The sequence below is a fragment of the Dasypus novemcinctus genome, chromosome 5 (assembly GCF_030445035.2).
Source record: "Dasypus novemcinctus isolate mDasNov1 chromosome 5, mDasNov1.1.hap2, whole genome shotgun sequence".
Lineage (NCBI taxonomy): Eukaryota > Metazoa > Chordata > Mammalia > Cingulata > Dasypodidae > Dasypus > Dasypus novemcinctus.
The window spans coordinates 105,351,241-105,371,205 of NC_080677.1; the positions used below are offsets into that span (position 1 = coordinate 105,351,241).

The following is a 19,965-nucleotide window of genomic DNA, read 5'->3' on the forward strand; positions in this document are numbered from 1 at the left end:
CTTTACTCAAGTCAATTTACTGTTTAAAAAGCTTAAGAAATCAGTTTTAAAGTAGAATGCCTGCAAGTCCTTCTCCAAAGATGATGCAAACAAAATCTTTCAAAGAAATCCAATCTATTGTCAAACATTTCTAATGAGCCTTCTAAGTTACTTCTGAAATCCAATATTTAAGTAGAATATTATGATTGATAGAGGTGAAAGAAGCAGATTAATGGTAGCACAAAAAATATGCTTGAGATTTAAAAGCAGGTGGAAAAACTCTCACTTCTGATGAAAATGGAGAACTGCTTCTAATCCTGTGCTTTCCTTTCTGCCCAACTACCTTCTATATATAGTGGGAGAAAACACACCCTGTCACTTCTAAAATATTTAGAAACTGGGGGAAAAATAGTTGCAACTTACCATTAAAATTTACAGCCCGAATATAACCAAGAAGCTCCTTCCCATCAATGGTACTCATTCGAGGACAAAGGCCAATAGATCCAGGGCAGAGATCTTTGTGCATATTATTCAGAGCATAAGCCATGGAATATACTGCATCAATTACAAATTGGACCTTTCCCTCCTGTTCATAAGACGAGTCCCGTGCAATTCGCTCTAGTCCTGTAAAATAGAAAGGAACCATCAATTCACTTTGTTAGATTTCAATAAAAGATGGCATAGAGCTAAGATTTCCATCATTTGAGGCACACTTAACAAGACAAAACAATTTGATTTTATTTCCATCTACTTTAGTCCTTTATTTATTTTCTGAGTCAGGTTTTTAAACTAGGTATTGACTTTTTTTATTTGAAAAGAACAAACTATTTCATTAAGCAACAAAAAGGTAAAAATTAAATAATAGAAGTATAGTTTCATTATCTTTATTTCTACCTTATTGAGTCCTATTAAATTATATATTCTAAAAATTATATAACATTTTAGTAGCAGCTAGATCTTTTATGTAAAACGTGTAGAACACCATTCTTTCCATTTACCACACGTTCAGGAGCATCACTTAATTAGTGGTCTAAATTAGGGTCTTTTTTCTCCTTCCCAAAATTGTTCTTGGTTTGAATGTGCTCTATTTCAGAGCCCTTTTCCCAAGTATTATATAATAACATTTCTTCAAGTTAAACTTATCTTTAAGAGAATTATCTGATTCATTTTCTTCTTGAATTTATTAGTTTTATTTTTGTTTTCTATTAAAAAATTAATGTCATGCCGAATAACCGTATTTGGGTTTAGGCTGAGAATTGGCACTGGAAATTATCTTTGACTCGGTATTTATCATTTAATGTGTAATATTAATAGAAGCATAGAATTTTTAAATGGTCAATAAGCTAGTGATCAACTATAATCCAAACTCTCATTTTGAAGATGAGGAAACTGAGACTTAGAGATTAGACTTATAGTTAGGATCACGTGGGCACGGAGAGCTGATTTGGGGAGAATTCCCAGGTCTCAACTCTCAGCCCAACACTTTCACTCCTCAGACAAATTTGGTGGATGGCAAGCCATAGATAATAAGAAGTTGGGCACGAGAGAAAAAAATTACAGAAAGTACACCAAGGGATTGTCACAGAGACCAAATTGATCTTATATCATCTCCACATCCAGCTCAAATGTTACACATCCAATAATGCTTGAAGAAAGTACTTTCCCATGGACATCAGTTACTAACTTTTAATGAATAGTTGTTAGATTCAACACATATGCATTTTCTTCCCACTAATGTATGTCTATCTCCTCTAAATTTGGAGAGTTAAATTAAAAAGGATGTTTTATATGCTCATTATTTTTCATAATGGATACTGATAAAACTGGTGACTTTCTTTTAGACAAAGTGGACATTTTATTCATTTTTATTCATCCAATCATTAACATTTTTTTCCTCTGTTCTCAATCACTTGTGACTCCGCATCTTCACGTGGTGATAGTGTTCTCTTCTCTCAGTCTTCCGTAGTGCTGAATTCTGCTCCTCCTTTTTTGATGTACCTTTTCTAATTTGTATGGCTCAACTTTCCCTTCCCCAAGGCCAAGTCCTCTTTTTTCTTCATCTTCACATTTATTCATTCTCAACACTTTCAATTCTTACCGATCTCTAAGCACTTGAAATAGGAATCGGAATCCAAAATGTTGGTTATATACCCAAAAACATTAGATTGATTTATAAGAAGCAACCTTATACCTTTTGGAAACTAGCTTTTAGAAAATTAGTTTTCTACCACTTTTCCATCCCCTACTTGCCAGCCCCAAATTTCCAAGTGCCTATCACATCTTTACATATTCCACTTCCATGTTCAACTCAATATATTTAAAACCAGGCTATTGTGGACAACTAGATCATTATTTCCCTAAAACTTTCTAGAGGCTATTGCAGGTTTGGGAGCACAAAGAGACAGGAAGTCCTGTTCTCACAAAGAACATCTTCCAAGTGCCAAAAGGTATGTGTCACCTTCAGTCTACCTTAGATGAACTGATCTATTCTGTGCTCCATACACTTATGGGACAATGCCCTCTCCTTATCTCCGTGTTGAAGTTTTTTTCCCCTCAGTCCTAGGACAGCATTGCTTGGGCCCAGAATCTCATCGTGTTACCTGTGCAAATCACCCTTTTGGCTTCTGCCTAAACTTTCTCTCCCATAATACATATTAAAGAATGGTCACAGCAACAAAAAGAACTGCATTTCTCAGTGCTCTTGTCTAGCACTAAAGAGTTTCTTGGAAAAGTCTTGGGCAAACCAGAATGGTTGCTTACAAAAAAGAGTCAAGTTACAAATAATGTAGTGAGGTAAGACTTTAAAACCTACTTCTAAGGTAGGTCTCAGGATTTACATAGAGATCCATAGGTATTTCATTTATTTTGCATCACTAAACTTAATAAATGAGCAAATGAAGATGATGAGGCCCGGAGCAGTTGCTCCCGGGCTTGGTTATCTTCTTAAGTACAGATTCCTCAGCATCACTCCAGACTTACTGAATCAGAATCTCCAGACTAAGGGGCAGGATGAGTCCCCAGAAGATCCTGACACACCTGATCTGTGGACCTGCTTTTGGAAACCACTGCAGTGCAATATCTCAATTCTTTAAAATATTATCATAGATTAGTGTTTAGAGAATGTTGTGAAGTTGAAGTACTCAAATGAAAATAATTATTTCATAACTTGTGCAATTAGAAAACAATTTCATCAGATCCTCCCCATCTCACTGGATAATAAATTGAAATACAAGCTTTTACCAATATCTATACATTTTAAAGCTGCAACCAAGTCATTAGACACACAAAAGGAAGCCAAGAGCTGAATTAGAAGGTGAAAGACTAGAAAAACATGTCTTTTCAGACAATGAAAAGAATTAAATGTTTTCCTCCAGGGAGGATGGAAACAGAGAAGATAGAAAAGGAGGAGAATAGGAAAAGAAGGAGAGAGGAGAGAAAAGAAGATGGAGTAACACAAGTAAAGGCTTGAGCCCAAGATACAAAATCGGCAGAAGGATTTTTTAAGACAGATGTCTAGCATCCCCAGCTACATTGTTTATATTGCTACTCTGTAAATTCCTCTGTTGCAGACAGACACACACATATGTTCCTCCTGTGAATATTAGTATGTGTTTAACTGATTTTTTTTTTCTTTTGTGGACTTTAAAGAACAAGGAAAAATTTTCATGTCTTCATTAATACAGGAAGAAGAACACAACAGGCATGGAACTGGCAGAAAATGCCTAAGTCAAGTTGATTCGGAGGGAGCAAGGACCTGAGACCATTAAGGAATTTGGAAAATTTCCACAACCTATAGAATACCTGTAAGAGCTAGATATGTATGGCTACTTTCAATCACTGCATGCTAACATGTTCTACATTTAATATATTATGATTTTAGTTTATTGTCACTGCAAACTCCCTAAAAATCTATAAAGCTATTCTTAATCATTAGAAAATTGGCATAAATTTATATGCAACACTTTCGTGATAGACACTCTCCAACCGAACAGACATATTCTTCCTTAGCTTTTCCCAAGAAAAAATTTCAGCTTCATATATAACTGATTCATATGTACTCTCATATACCATATAAAGGGCAACATTTAAATTTTCACTGCTCAGACTATTTCATAAAATCCAGTTAGTTTGAGTGACTAGTAAATATTCAGGTTCACCACAATTTTACTTTAGAAATAAATTTCAGAGTCTGTCCAATGACTGCTGCATGTGAATCAATGGACACTATGACTTTTTCTATATTCAGTGTCAGCATATGGTGACAAACTGAAGACTTAACTCTGATTCTATTTCTAAATTTAAAAACAAAAACAAAAACATCTGTTCTTTTCAGGCTGTTTAGACAATGTATTTCTCTGTTCCCTAACACTTCAACTTCATGGTGACACTTTTTATAGCAGAAATAGTTTGTTCCTCACTTCCTATATCTGATTCTCTCATTCATCTAAAAGAGGAGTTTAGGAAGTTGATAGTGACTCATCAACTTAATTGGCTGTAAAATTTCATTATGCTATAGTTTCTAAAGTTAGCATTAAATGTATTGCTATAAAGTACCAAATATTTTCAAAGTCTGTATTTCAGCCATCCTTTTAAAATATCACTGCTGAAAAGCTGCAATGTGTTTTAGTGTATAATTTAAAATTAACAGCATACAGCAAAGTGTTCAGACGATGGGAGATGAAGTCAGCTTCATAAATTTTATAGCAAGATTGTTTCATATTTTCATTAATGAAATCTAAAACTTTTTGACTGCGTCTCATGTTTTTAGAAAACAGTGAATTCTTATTTGTCCAAGCAATACCATATGTACATTACACAGTTAAGATCGATCAATAAATGTAGCATCTTCTTGGATTTTTGTTGTTGTTATTCCTTCTTCGTAAAAAGGCAAGTCTGCTTAAATTTGTAAAGTGTTGTGGACATTACAACATTAATTTCTAAAAGGACACTGACATGAATTTCAAGTTCTTTGACTGGCACGCTAGTTTTATTGAACTTGCTCCCTAAGAATTTCTCTTTTATCAGGCGGTAGTTCAGATTTCAAAATTGAAATGTTAGAGGGTTATTTTCCTTTTCCTTAAGTCATACATAAAAGTTTCTAATGTTAACATACTGATGTGTCAATAAATAGCTCATCAATGCAATGCAAAACCTGCAAATCATGCCCATGGTTTTATTCCCGGAGAAACCAAACATCTAGCTGGCTGGATTTTTAATCTAGTCTCAACATAAGGTAGAAATAATTCTACATTCTAAACTTGTAGGTTTAGAAATAGTTCTTCTTTTAGTTCCTACCTGACTTTTTCCTTAGTATGCAGCAACTATTTTAAATAATTAAATCATTTTCTTGGAGTTGCTGTAGAAAGGATGGTAAGACAGAAAAAGAAAAGTTTGTGGACCTGCTATGAATAAATGCATGTATGTGTACAGGACCAAATTTAACAGTCATTCTGAATTCCACAAGAGCACTGTATGCCCCAAGACTTGACAAAACAGAGACATGACTTTCATGCTCTATATCGTACTTATTTTAGCATCACATACCACCTTTGTTACCATGTAATGTGGTGACTTTTAAATTAGTGTGGACCACAGCAAGAGCTGTAACACTCACAAAAACTAACCACTATCAAGTTGGCAAATATGTCATCTTTTACTGAATTTAATCTGATTTTGCTTCAAGGATGCAATAGAATTCAAAAAGGGAAGCAAAGAGAAGAAATATAAGCATATTTAATAAATGGAAATACCTCCTGAGTGGAAAGAAACACAAATGAAAGTTGTATATATCTCCCAAAAGGCAGAGGTGAAAACACAGACCTTGGGATAAACCAGAAAGACAAACTGCCTGGCCTGCTGGAAGCAGAAACAGGAGTGACCTGAATTCAGGTCCCTGCAGTACAATTTAGAAGGCTTGTAGCCCTGGCACATTCCTAAATCTCACTGAGTCCTGGACTTCAATGGAGAAATTTGCCCACAGAACCCTCCATGATGAGGTACTCCAGCTCTCCAGCTGCATCTCCAGTACAGCCCCACCTCTCTCTGCTCCACATTCGCATGACTCCTTTTAGGTTCTTGTTATAACATGGCACATCCAAACTACAAAATTTCCCTCCAGTGTTCATTCTGCTTAGATGCCTTATCCTTCAAGTTTCAGGTAAGATGCCATCTCAGGTTTGGCAGGAGTAATGATATTTGATATTTATTTTCAATTCAGCAGCCTAGATTAGGTCATTGAGCATCTTAAACACTAGGCTTAATTATTCAGTAGGAATAATTATTCAGTGGGAAACACAGAGTCACGACCAATAATTAAAATATTAATAATTTCTGGGAATGGTACATAAAGTGAATTGACGTAAGAGTAGAGTGAAGGTAGAGATACAGTTTGGGAGGTAGGAGATGTAGAGGGCAGAAATAGGATGAAAACAGAGGAGATGAGAGCAAAGGAATAAGTAACTTTGTAGAGCCAAACTGATTAAATATAGTAGTAAACGGTTGGGATAAGCCACAGTTCAGGGATTTTGAGAATAGAAAGTAAAGTATTGGCACCATGAACAGAATTTGGAAAATCCAGTGAATAGGGACATGCCATTGCTGACATTTCTCCAATTACAACAAAACCTCAGCTGAGAAGACTGATTTTTTAAGATTCTGTAACGTTTCTTGCATCTTCTATCATAATATAGATGTTATAACAATTTGCTATTTAAAGAAGGTCTGAATATTTAGAGTAATCATCTGACAGTAATATAGTTGATCATTTTCTTATAACCCACAATAATTTAAGCCACCTTGGAGCAAAATATCTTATGCAGTGCTGTGGTAAGACCAGTGGTCTGAGAAGCCAGAGACTTGAGTTCTAGTTCTAACACCGTGACAGACAAGCTTTATGACTGAGCAAGTCATGATCTCTCTGTAAAAATAAAAGGATTGAACAAGAAGATGTGCCAGGGTGCCTGCCAGCTCTAAAAATTCTTGGATTCTAGGTCATGTTCTCTTTGTCTAACTGCTTCCTCCTTATACTAAACTAAGATCACATAAAGAATGCATAGGTTGTGACTGAGCAAACACCTAACTCTCCAGAAGAAGTTGGAACGTCCAGTACCTGGGCTACTGTTGGGGCCTGGATATTCTGCACTAACAAAAAATACCACACAGTAAACTGAATTTTTCTTCCTGCCTCTCATTTATGTTCTTAATTATGTCACCACATTCTCATTATTCTTAGCCTTGAGCTGTATATTATATCTGGTTCATCATCAGGGAGAAAAGTTTTCAGTTCTCTTCTTATTTGGATGCGGTGATTAAAGAAATCAATTGAGGGAAATAAAGTTAGAGAAGTGAAAAGGGAAGAGGTAGGGTACAAATGGGCAGAACACTTCAGAGAGAGCATCGCTTAAATCCTCACAAAGAGTTACTATCCATATTTTACAGACAAAAGCAACTAAGACTGAGAAAAGTTGAATAATTTACCCAATGTCACACATCTGTGACAGTAAATGGCAATTTAAAGTCAAGCTTGACTCCAAATTCTACTAACAACTACACTTCCTCCTCTGTGAAATTTTCTTTGACCCTTCCAGCTCAAGCTTACCTTTCTCTTCTCCGAACTCCTGTTAAATTTTCAACCACTTTGCCCACATTTGGCTTGTCTCTGAGTTAGGTTGTTAGCGGAGGTTCTGTTTGTGTCTGTGTGTATGCGTGTCTTAAACTTTAAAGTGAGTCCTGGAGCAAGACCAAAGGTAAAGGATATTATGAAATAATTTAAACATTTATAGACATATTGGTTAATGAATATGAATGTTGCCAGTTACAATATTTATACTGAAATGTACTAAAAAAGCAGGAAAGTTTCTATAATATTTTAAGCATTTTCCTCAGCTACCAAAAAAGTCATCTTGCTTCTAAATTTCAGCTGTCCACCTGAAATAAAAGGAAAACGTATTTCAGATGTATAGCTGAAATGCATAAGACAGATCAGTTGGATATTTGTGGCAAAAGCCAAAGTTAATAAAGTTAATACATTTATGTTTGTAAATTAATAGAATAGTTTAGCTTGGAGAGTGAGCGAGTGTGTGCGTGTGTATGTGTGTTTCACACATCTATAAAATTTCTCTTGGAGAATAGCATCCACAATTTCAAAAGATAATTCCACATCTAAGGTTCTCCTTTCTGGATTCTACAGTATATGAAGGGCCTGTATAAACAGAGGTATTGCACTAATGAACTAATTTAAGCAACAGCTTTATCTGTTTACAAAGGGCAGAGAAAATGGAGAAGATGAGGGTCCTTTGCTGAAAATCACCTGCTATATTCTGTAATTTAAATGTAGTGCTATGAACTGAAGGATCTTAGCTGCCTGAGGAAGCATCAAGAGACACTTGTAAAAAAAAAACAAAAACAAAAACACAGCATCTTCTCCCCTGTCTCTTGTGTGCCTGGCAGTAAATGGAAAGTGTTTCACACAGGTGCCAGGTGTCCCCTTCAGGTGTTAAAATTTCCAAGCAATGCCCTAGGGTTTCTAAAACACTGAAAAACCTAAGGTAAGTGACAAGGAAAATTAAGAGTGTATCTTCAGGCAAAATAACCTGTTTTAAAGAAAAAAAAGTTCAGAACACAGAAGTTATTTCATGGATCCCTAAATCCCTAAACAAAGAAAAAGCTGTGTGGTAAATTCAAACAGTTGCATTTTTCCTACCTAATTATCCTAGCTCATGCAAAGGAAAGACAAATTTGGATTCAAAAAATGTATTAAAATGTTGGCAAAGAGTAGAAATAAGATTTATCTCTTTGAAGCATATTGAAGAACCTGCCCCCTCCACTTAGTTGCATCTTTCCCCACCTCAGCAGTTAGGGCTTCTACTATCCACCAACATTATAGCCATTGCATTACCCTATGACTTGGCTTACACTTTGCCTTACAAAATATTTTATTTCATATCCATTTTTCTAATTATAAAAGCAATATGCATGTTACTAGAAATGTGGAAAATAAAAATGTAAAAAGGAGAAAATAAAGAGCAACCATTAGCCCACCATCTTAACCATGTTCATATAGGTCTATCTCTTTCTAGCATTTCTCTTTTTCCTTCATTTTTCAAAATTAAGATCATACTATGTATCCTTTTTGGAATATGCTGCATTCACTTCGCTTATAGTGAGAATTCCAAGAAGCAGAGAGTTTATGCTTATATTGTAGTTCTTTTAATGAATTCAGGTTTTTGCATTTAATTCTTTCCTGATAGATAAGTAGGTGTCTAATTCTATTGTTTCCAGATTGTTTAGCAATTCTTCCCACACTATTTATTCAATGAATACTGTTTTACTCAATTTATTAAAGGTCACTTTTAGCCCATTTAAATTATTTATTTTCTTGAATATATATCTGGAGTTAATGCTCTAGGCCACTTGTCTCTTAATGTACTAATACTGCATTTTTTATAATTATTGTGACTCATATAAGTTGTAACATACATTCAAGCAAGCACTCTTATTCAAAAACATTCTTTCCTCACAAATAAACTTAAGAATTATTTAAACTAGTTTTAAAAATATAATTTTCATTAAAATTGCATCAATTTTTTAAATTAATTGGAGAAGCTTTGACATAACTACAATATTAAGTATTCACATTTGGGAGTATGGGGTATCCCTGTTTATTCAAATTTTCTTTTGGAATTCTCAGTAAAGATATACAAATCACATTTCTTTTTTAACTTCATTCCTCAACATTTTGTACTATCTAGACTTATGAAATAGTTTTTCCCATTTTATTTTAACTGGTTATTCATGACATAATTAATGAATTTCAATTCATTTTAATGCCCAACATGCTCCTCTCCTCTTATTTAAATTCTATGCATCCCAGAAGACCCACATTAAGTCTTATCTCTTCCACAAAAGGAAAATCCAAAAGAGCATGGCTCTGAGATTACATAGATCAGGATTTTAGACCCTGCCTTTCAGTCTTTTATTCCTCACTTACAAAACAGTAATTTACAAACTACATTGTTTGGTTCTTGTGAGGATTAAATGAGATCATGCAGGGCATGGAGCATAGTATGTAGTGAGTATGTAGTGAAGAAATGGCACCAATGTGCAGCATTTTTCCAATTATATGAACAAAAGAAATCATAACAGAAACTTAAACCTAGTACAGGTGTGCCTCAGAGATATTGTGGGTTCCATGCCAGACCACCACAATAAAGCAAGTCACACAATTTTTTTTTGGCTTCCCAGTGCATATAAAAGTTATGTCAACACTATACTTAAATGTATAATAGTACTGTGCCTAAAAAACAATGTACATATCTTAATTTAAAAATACTTTATTGTTTAAAAAAATGCAAACCATCATCTGAGCCTTCAGCAAGTCATAATCTTTTCGTTGGTAGAGGTTTTTACCTTTTTCAACTAAATTTATGTAACATCCTAAATCCTTTGTTGTCATTTCAACAAAGTTCACAGCATCTTCACCAGGAGTAGGTTCCATCTCATGAAACCATTTTCTTTGCATAGTCATAAGAAGCAACTCATCCATTCAAGTTTTATCACGAGATTGCAGCAATTCAGGCACACATTCAGGTTCCACTTCTAATTCTATTTCTCTTGCTATTTCCACTGCATCTGCAGTTATTTCCCCCACTGAAGTCTTAAACCCCTTGAAGTCATCCATGAGGACTGGAATCAACTTCTTCCAATCTCTTGTTAATGGAGATTATTTCACTTGTGGTCTCCTCCCATGAATTACAAATGTTTTTAATGGCATCTAGAATGGTGAATCCTTTACAGAAGATTTTCAGTTGACTTTGCATAGACCCCATCAGAAGATCACTATGGCAGCTAAAACATTTTGAAATGTATTTCTTAAGTAATAAGACTTGAAAGTTGAAATGACTCCCTGATCTATGGGCATCAGAATGGATGTTGCATTAGCAGGCATGAAAACAACATTAATCTCATTGTACATCTCTTGGGTGACCAGGTGCATTGTCAACAGCAGTAATATTTTGAAAGGAATCTTTTTAGTGAGCACTAGGTCTCAATAATGCACTTAAAATACTCATTAAACCAAGTTTTCAACAGATGGACTGCCATCCAGGCTTTGTTGTTATATTTATAGAGCATAGGCACAGTAGATTTAGCAGAATTCTTAAGGATTTTTGGAAAAGTAAACAAGCACTGGCTTCAACTTAAAGTCACCAGCTGCATTAGCCCCTAACAAGAAAGCAGCCCTATCCTTTGAAGCTTTGAAGCCAGGCATTGACTTCTCTTCTTTAGATGGGAAAATCCTAGATGGCATCTTCTTCCAACAGAAGGTTGTTTCATATGCACTGAAAATGTGTTGTTTAGTGAGCCACTTTCATCAATTATCCGGGCATCTACAGCATCATTTGCTGCTTCACGGTGTACTTTTACATTATGGAGATGGCTTCTTTCCTTAAGCCTCATGAAGGCAAGAAGGCTGCAATAATATGGTAAATAAGAGGCCTGAAAGGTGGGAGGGGCCAGATTTTAGGGCTCTTCAGCCTACATGGAGTTATTTTGTCTTCTTTGTACAACAGTGGGAAGCTATTAAAAAGTGACATAATCAGATTTCCTGTTTGAAAAAGCACTGGCACAGGAAAACAGAGAAGAAGGAGGCAAGAGTGAGTGGGTAGGCCATCAGAGTCTGGGCAAGGACATATGGAGGCTTGGGCTAAGGTGGTGATAAAGAAGAAATACAAATGAACTTAAGACATATTAGGAGATAAAATCATCAGGATTTGATGATGGCTAGGATATTGGAACTGAAGCAAAGCATGGTGCCAAGAATGACTTCTAGCTTTCACCTGGTCGCTGGATGAGCAGCACGGTCTAGCCCTGAAGCAAACCATCCCACAGGATAATTCCATATTTGCCTCATGGGTGATCAACAAGATGTGTTTATTCCGATTAAGATAGACCATGGAAATCCCAATAGCCTGCACCTCCTGAAATTTCTGTCTGTACTTGGCACTATAGGAAGGTACTCTGACTGATTTATGGCATTTATATGTTCAGCTTCAAAATTCCTTCACTGGATCTTCAAGATTTCTTTTCTCTTTTTAAATTTACAAATCAGCAACTGAATTCTATTATTTACTTTGTAGTTACAAAGTAACTACTATTGTATTCTCTTGGGTAGCCCTATTAACCAAAAACTTGAACAGTAAACATGACAGTCCACATTAAATAAAAATATAGGAAAGTAAACTTTCCCCCTTCCCACTCTCTCTAGTTCTACCTTCCTATCTTCCTACATTCTCTGTCTCATTTTCATAAGGTTTGGTCAACAAGACAATAATATTACTACTGGAATACATGTTAATAACCCCTAAAACTTTTATTAACAACCTAGGAATACCCATGCTAAGTGACCTTTGAAATCATGGTTTGCTATTAATAAACTTCAGCCTGTCACCCTTTAGTAGCTCTTGAAATCAGCTTATTATATCCCATACAGTAATAGGAAATATTGTTTCTTGAAACTTTTATTTCAGTTGTACAGTGGTTATATGCTTGGTTGCTCTATATAAATTATTTACATGTATTGCAGTTTTAAAAAGTTTGGAACTCACAGATCTAGCCCAATCCTCTTATTTTACAAATGGTAAAACTGAGGTAGAGGGACACAGAGTGGTTTAGCCAGGTCTGATAGCTCATAAAAGGCAAGACCAGGAATAGATTTCTAATAACCTAATTCTACAACTCTTCCCTTTATATCATCCTGCCTCTTTTCAGGCCTGTTTTCTCTCCCTTTGTGATTAAGTTCCACTGAAGAAAAGTAAAACTTAAGGGAATCACCAGCTGCATGAGTTCCATGAGGAATTAAAAACCTTGAAAGAATAACTGAATTATGAGAAGAAATGAATAATAGGAAGGTATGAATTATGGCAAGTTTCCCTCTCACTCCAATGGGTAACTGTAGCAGTGAAAAACATTCAAAGAACTGTATTTTGGTGGGATATGACAAAAATATAAACATAGAGGATTTTCATGTCAGAAACTTAAATTTTACAAAGAATACCAAACGTGCTTTAAGTATAAGATGCATGACCTTTACATGAAAAATTCAGGGTATCTGTGTATTTAAAGCACCCAGAAGAAAAAGGAAAACTACTGTTACATCTGCACAATGTAGTCAATCCTCTGGATGACTGACTAGGTCTTTTACTTTTCTTCCCAATTTTAGGGGTCACAGCCCTGGCGTAGGTATAATGCCAGTGGCTGATTAAAGCAGGTCGCAATCTGTCTGGGAGAGTTTCTGTGCCATCCTTCATAGGGACAGGGACCAGACAAGATGACCTCTCTTGCTGCTTTCCAATTAATTCAATCAGCCTCTGCTTCTATCAGACAAATTCTGGGATGTAAACTATATGCCCGCTGCAAACCCTCACAAGGAATCAGCAAACAAAAGGGCTGCAGACTGCATTTCATCAACTAGCAGGATTTATCTTTCAGTAATCACTGTTTTTATTTACAACTCATTTCTAAATATCATTTTCTCACCTGTGGTAGACTAAATTATGTATTCATGCAAAAGACGTGATTTTACTCTTAATCTGAGTTCCTGTGGGTGTGAATTTATTTTTAAGTAGGACCTTTGGAAGGTATTATTTTTAGAGAAGGTATGGCCCTACTGAGTCAGAGTGGGTCTTAACCTGTATTGCCGGACACCTTATAAAGAAGGATGAGAAGTCAGTGGAAACCAGAAGGGCAGGCACAAAGAGAAAAATGTCACCATGTAACGGGAGGTAGAGATGCAAGCCAAGGAACTCCGAGAATTGTGGCAAGCCAGCGCCAGAATGCTACAGATGTCCAGGAGAAAGCGTGGTCTTGCTAATGGACTTCTAGCCTCCAAAACCATGAGCTAATAAACATTTTCTGTTTAAGCCAAACCATTGTATGGTATTTGTCATGGCAGCTCGGCAACCTAAGGGCACTTCCACCCCCCAAAGACTGAAAACTTCGTGGAGGACAGGGACTGGGTCTTATTCCCTGATCACCCATTGGCCTTGGTTTGGTGCTCACAATCTCCCTAGGTTTATACTAATGTTTACAAACCAACCCAAAATGAGTTTCTTTCTAAAAAAGCTATATAAATAAGATAATCCCAATGACTGTCCATAAGGCCTCCATCTCTTTTGCTTTCATATTCTATGAAATACTACTCTAGGAAAATATTATGAGATACAATAAAGTACAGCAGGGAAAATTTTTATCAAATAAAATAAATCTCTACCTTCTGCTTTTATGTTCAAATAAATGTACACAAAAGGAAACGATTTGGCAAAGGTGTTTTGTTTGTTGTGTGTGTGTTCTCCTAAAGGACTGGTAAGATAATTTCTGTGAGAGAGAAAATAGATCATCTGAGACTAGCTGCATTAGACCATGTTGAAACAACAGATCCAAGATGAGGTAAGTGCTCATGTCACAGCCGATTTCAAAGCCCTCATAAATCAGCAACCCATGGCTGTGTTCCAACACTTCCTAAACAATCAATAAAACATCAGCATTCACTGGTAGAACTCATATGCACTGTTGCCTAAGATCAAATATTATGGCTTTTGACTAGGAACTTACCTTAAAATGGAAGGGGAGTGAATTCGTTTGACAAGGTTTTCCTTAAAATATCTAACTAATACAAACTGTGGTACCCTTCAACATTACATATAAACGACATAAGAGTTCACTTAGCAAACTTTCTAAGACAAAGATGGAACCACCAAGGATTTCTTCTGGCAACAAGCCCTGGTTTCACCTTGAGAGATGGAGCAGGACACATTGGAATCTCTCATTATTAACTTTGTACACAAACAAAAACAAAATTGAAAATATTTTTATCTTTAAATGTTCATTGCATGCTTTGAATATCAAAACACATTTTGTGAAAGAAATTATAAATAGAAATCTGATAAATTTAGAACGAAAATGGAAATCATAGCCTGAGATGCACTTTAAATTTGTTTCTAACAAATCTGCTTTCTGGATTCTGTTCTTATTTATTTATTTTTGTTCCCCAAATTATGTTACTAGCATCAAGGATTTGGACAGAAAAGAGGGGAGATATGGTGAAGGAAATGTTCAGATACAATAGTTCAAGTTTACAAATGCTCATCAACAGTCTTCTTGGAAACAGAGAAGAGGGACCCTAACACTTACTGGGATCTATTTTGAGGGAAAGACCATGCTAGACAAGTCAGATACATTTTTGCATATTCCTCATGATAACTCTATGAAGCAAGTTTTATTATTTCCATTTTGTCAATAAAAAACTCAGTCTCAGAAACATTTAATAACTTGCCCATTATCACAGACTCAGTAAGCTGAAATGCCAAGACTTCATATGGTGACTGTCTACTCAAAATGTCTTGCTTTTTAGCATTACAACTCAGAGATAAACAAATAAGGAATGTGCCCAAATGCAGCAGAAGGGGTTTAGATTAAGATGTAAACCCAGCACCAGGTCCTTGGATAGACCCATTCTTGTTAAACACCACTATTATCAGCACCCAGTAAACATTTGGCCTTTGATATTCAATGACAGTTTTGTGTGTTCGATTTCTGTATATAGTGTCAGTTTTTAAAATGTGTGTTTTCTGATCATCTCACTCAAATGCACCTATACTGACTCAGGGATGAAAGTCACCTGGTAGGTCAGCCTTTCTTTCAGAACTAAGCTCCTTGGAAGAGCATGTAGATGCCATTCACACCTTGACTCACTGCAATTTGGTTTCCATCAAAATCACACGCCAAGGCTTTCTGGGCAAAGACAATTAATAATATGCCAGTATCTATGTACTACTCCTTCCATAGTATTAGAACCTTTGGTTTTTAGCAGGACATATAGTTGGTCAGAATAAAGTCTACATTTTCCAGGTTTCTTTGCAGCTAAATGGAGGTGCCTGTAGGATATAAGCAAATGTAGCAACTTTTAGGAATACTCCTTATAATACCCTGGACATGTGCCCTTTGCCTCTTTATTATTTTTCATCCTTTCCTTCAAACTGCCTCTTACAATGAAGATGTGTTAATTGGATCTCTAAGTGCTATCTGGAACAGGAGGAATTAAAGCCACACTCTAGAAGTAGCCTGGGTCCCTGAGGCATGAGCAAAGCCATGCTACTACACCATCCCTGGACTAACTCATTTGAATTTGACCAGAGAGAGAAATAAAGTTCATCTTGTTTAAACAAGTGTGGTTTTCATTATTTGCTACTTGTAGCTGGACATTATCATAAATGATATTCAACCATGAACTCTTTGTGTCTAAACCAAGAACAAAAATTCATTATCCATATTTTAACTTGTAATTGTACAATTCTTTATGAGGTAGCATAGAACAGTAATTAAACCATTATTTGCAATATAAATTTCTCCACTTACTAGCTCTATTATGTATGGCAAATGGTGTAACCTCTTTTTGGCTCATTTCTTCATCTATAAATGAGGGGTTAATGACCTCCTACCCCAAAGAGTTGTTATAAGCAATCATGAAAATGATACTGTTTCTACAGTATTCTTGTGTCCTTTATCATGGAGTATAAATCATTTAGGTTTAGACATTTTCACACATTTAACTTTCAGACACCTTTCAACCCGAGAACCGCTTCTCCAGCTTTACTTTCTCACTGAATTAATGGTTCCTTTCATTAATTAATTACTATTTATAAGAGATAAAGAAAAAAGTCTTAAAATGTACTCTTTTTTTTGGTGTCTCTAACATCACCTTTGTATCCCACCTAATTATTAGCCAATGTCATTAATAGTTCACAAGGGAAGGACCATGTTTATTTTTGTTCATCATTTTATTTCCAGTGCACATAGTAATAACTCAATAAATGTTAGTGTCGTCTAGCCTATTCTTCCATGCTAGTCATTCCTGGAGGAAAGAGTCCTCTTTAATGTCATGCAATGAAAAGTTCTGAATAGATTTTAGACCTACCTACTTAGGCCACCTCTTGTGCGAACCTCTCATGCTTTTTCTAAGGTCAATATTATAGCCATCATGTCCTTTGATAAAAACAAATTGTCCTATTCCATACTCTTTTAATGTAAAAATGGATATAACAAAGAAATAAGATTTAAAACCTCCCTAAAGGTATCACAGTCAGCATATTAGGACTTTTTGGCAATCAACTGGAAGTGTTGGTTTCTGAATTGTGTGACTGCTTTCCATTCTTCTCTCAGTTAAGTTCACTATGTCACATCCTTTTCATTTTGCAAATGGCATTTTGGTCATGATACTGGCTCTTTTCCACACCATATTCATGACTACTTCTGGTCAAGTTATGAGGGAGACCAAATTAGTATCCAGCGTCATTTGCTTCTGCAGTTCTAGATTATCTTTCTTCTCTAAAAAGTCATTCTTCTTTCACTTCACCCTTCCCAAGTACCCAATACAAGCAAAATGAATTGTTTTGCAAAAAGACATTAATCACAGATAATGCTTAAAGTGCAACTACTACCACCTTAACATGCATGAACTTCTGGAATGTATGTCATCATCAAATTGTATGTAGGAAAGAATCACTAAATTTAGGTGGCCACTTATTTCAACTATACCAAATTCTCTCCACAAATTTTCGAGACTAAAAAAGAAGGAATGAGAGGATAATAACTTTGGCCAATTTCTACAGTATTCTTCTTTTATATGATACTAGACATTTGGAATTAAATATGTAAACACACTTAACTTTAAAACAAATCACCATATTTTACTCTTTTAACAAACTGTCAAAGTCTAATTATAAGAAAATGTCCTGAAAGATTCTTCTGTTTTTGTCATATTTTCAATTCACTTTTAACAATTTTCCAAACGATATCTCATTTTATTAATTTATTACTTCTTTATTGTTTATTTTTAACTTCTTCATAGTCTTACCTAGTATTTGGAAATATCAAATTAGAAAACATACCAACTCTATTAACTTTTTTGGTGGAATCAGTCAAATCCAACAAAAACAGCAAAGGTCATCTGCAAATTTTTTATACTCAGTCTATCATTCAGTCTTTTTCAGATATTCCTTGCCATTATTTTATTACTTCTTTCCAAAAGTTTCTGTGCACTTTTAACATTCCCATTCTATTTATACTACATCATCCTGAATATTTCTCCACGTCAGGGTTACTTAACCATCTCTTCTGCCTAGTATGTGGGAAGATGAAATTTCCCCTATCTGTTGCAATGATAAAATAAAATACAATCAATTAAAGGACATAAAAAACGAATTCTATTTTTGTTCTACAAATGGGTTTCCTCATAAATATAAGTTAAACATATAATTAGTAAGAAAACAAGAAAGCATGAAGACTAATTAGGCCTAAACTCAAGGTAGTGAGTTCACAGATTATGCCTATAAAATAGCCATTTGGTCAGTTACATCAATTTAAAACAAACAAACAAACAAACAAAATGATTTTGAAGGAGGAAATAAAACTGCTATTGTTTTGCTTTTCACCTAATATAAATGCAGCCTTAATGGAAGATAAGCTATTTTCCATCATACAGAAAAATATTTCATATTGTTCAGAACATATTTGAAGCCTTATAACATATGGCATTCTAACTTTGAAATAGCTTCTTCTACACTACCTATATATTACAAAGGAAGAGAGAAGTAGAACAGACCACAAAGAGGTACAGCATCAAACATATTACAAATGACTATAGACTGGAAAACAAGACATTTTGTCTCTAGCATATAAATACTTGGTCTACAATAAGATTTATAACATGCAATAAGATAATCACTGAAAACATCTTACATATATTACACTTATTTTGCATTTCCTGCTTGCCAGAAGCCATCCTGAAATCTAAGATAGTCTGATAATGTTCAAAAGACTAACAGAAAAAAAAAAAAAAGGCAATGAAACACAATAACAGAGTAATTACTATTCAGTGGGGAGAACAACAGAACAAGGGAGGCATTTTTTTTCTTTAGCTGTAATCAGTTTATAATTATGGCCCTGCAAATAAGGCAACACATAAAGAAACAGCAAGAAACTCCTAGTCAGCTTCCATGTTTTGAATTTATGGTCCCTTCAAGCTTTTTATCTTTTCTGCCCTCACAGACAATGGGACACCACCGCAGCTCTTGGGCGGATGCTCCCTTCAGCAGCAGCACCATCCAGCTGTACTGGCTAATGTTCCACAGAAGCTCATTTATTTATTTTTTAATGTTAAAACCTCATAGAGCATGACAAACAATACAGGTTTAAAATATAAATAAGTAAGTCTAAGCATCAGGAGAAGATAGCTTCTTGTGTGGCTGAAGACATAGGAAAGCTGCTTTCCCTAAAATATACGGATCTTATTTGATATCATGACTTAAAATTACTTCATTGTAGTGGGAAGGAATGTGAGAGTTGCTTTCTGCTACTCCAGCTATTTGCATTTTCTTTACAGTGACTTTCTAGAGAATGTTTGTTGTATAGGTTATATCATAAAGACTCAGATTGTATCTGGGAAAGGGAAGACAAAGACTAATATTCAAATCGTTGAATCACTAACCTGTTTTTCATATGGCAATTTGGAGAATGGAATCCTACTATTTGATTCATTCAATTACGAAACTGCTTTCTCAGTGAGAGAACTTCCTTAAAGACACTTTTAATGATATTCTAGCCTTAAAAAGTGCATATCACTGTCAAATTCAAACTCTGTATTGAAATTTCTTTCATCTAATAGGTATGGAGATACTCTACCTCCTAAATTACCTTTATGTAGCAATAGATAAAAATCCATATCCATTCCCACCAACATTCTGAATTAAATGCTGGGAATTTGATGTTGCATTAGCGATCACATATATCTTGAAATTAAGTTGCCATGGCATTAGTATTGTATTTAAAAGCTTACTTCTGATTTCACTAAGGATTATGGTTGAAAGACTAGGCTACAGGTGAATCAGCTATGCTTTCCCTTGGTTGTGCCAAGGTGATCAGAGGGTAAAGAGG

General features: G+C 35.2%; 1 protein-coding gene across 9 annotated transcripts in view; it reads right to left on the reverse strand.

Moving 5' to 3' along the window:
• The window catches only part of GRM8 (glutamate metabotropic receptor 8), an 850,565-nt gene that overhangs the window by 307,264 nt on the left and 523,336 nt on the right, over nucleotides 1-19,965 (reverse strand). For all 9 annotated transcript variants that reach the window (XM_004471660.3, XM_071215255.1, XM_058297320.1 and 6 more), the window contains one exon: nucleotides 403-603. In XM_004471660.3, coding sequence (XP_004471717.1) covers nucleotides 403-603 — 201 coding nt within the window. The remainder of the gene's footprint in view (nucleotides 1-402; nucleotides 604-19,965) is intronic.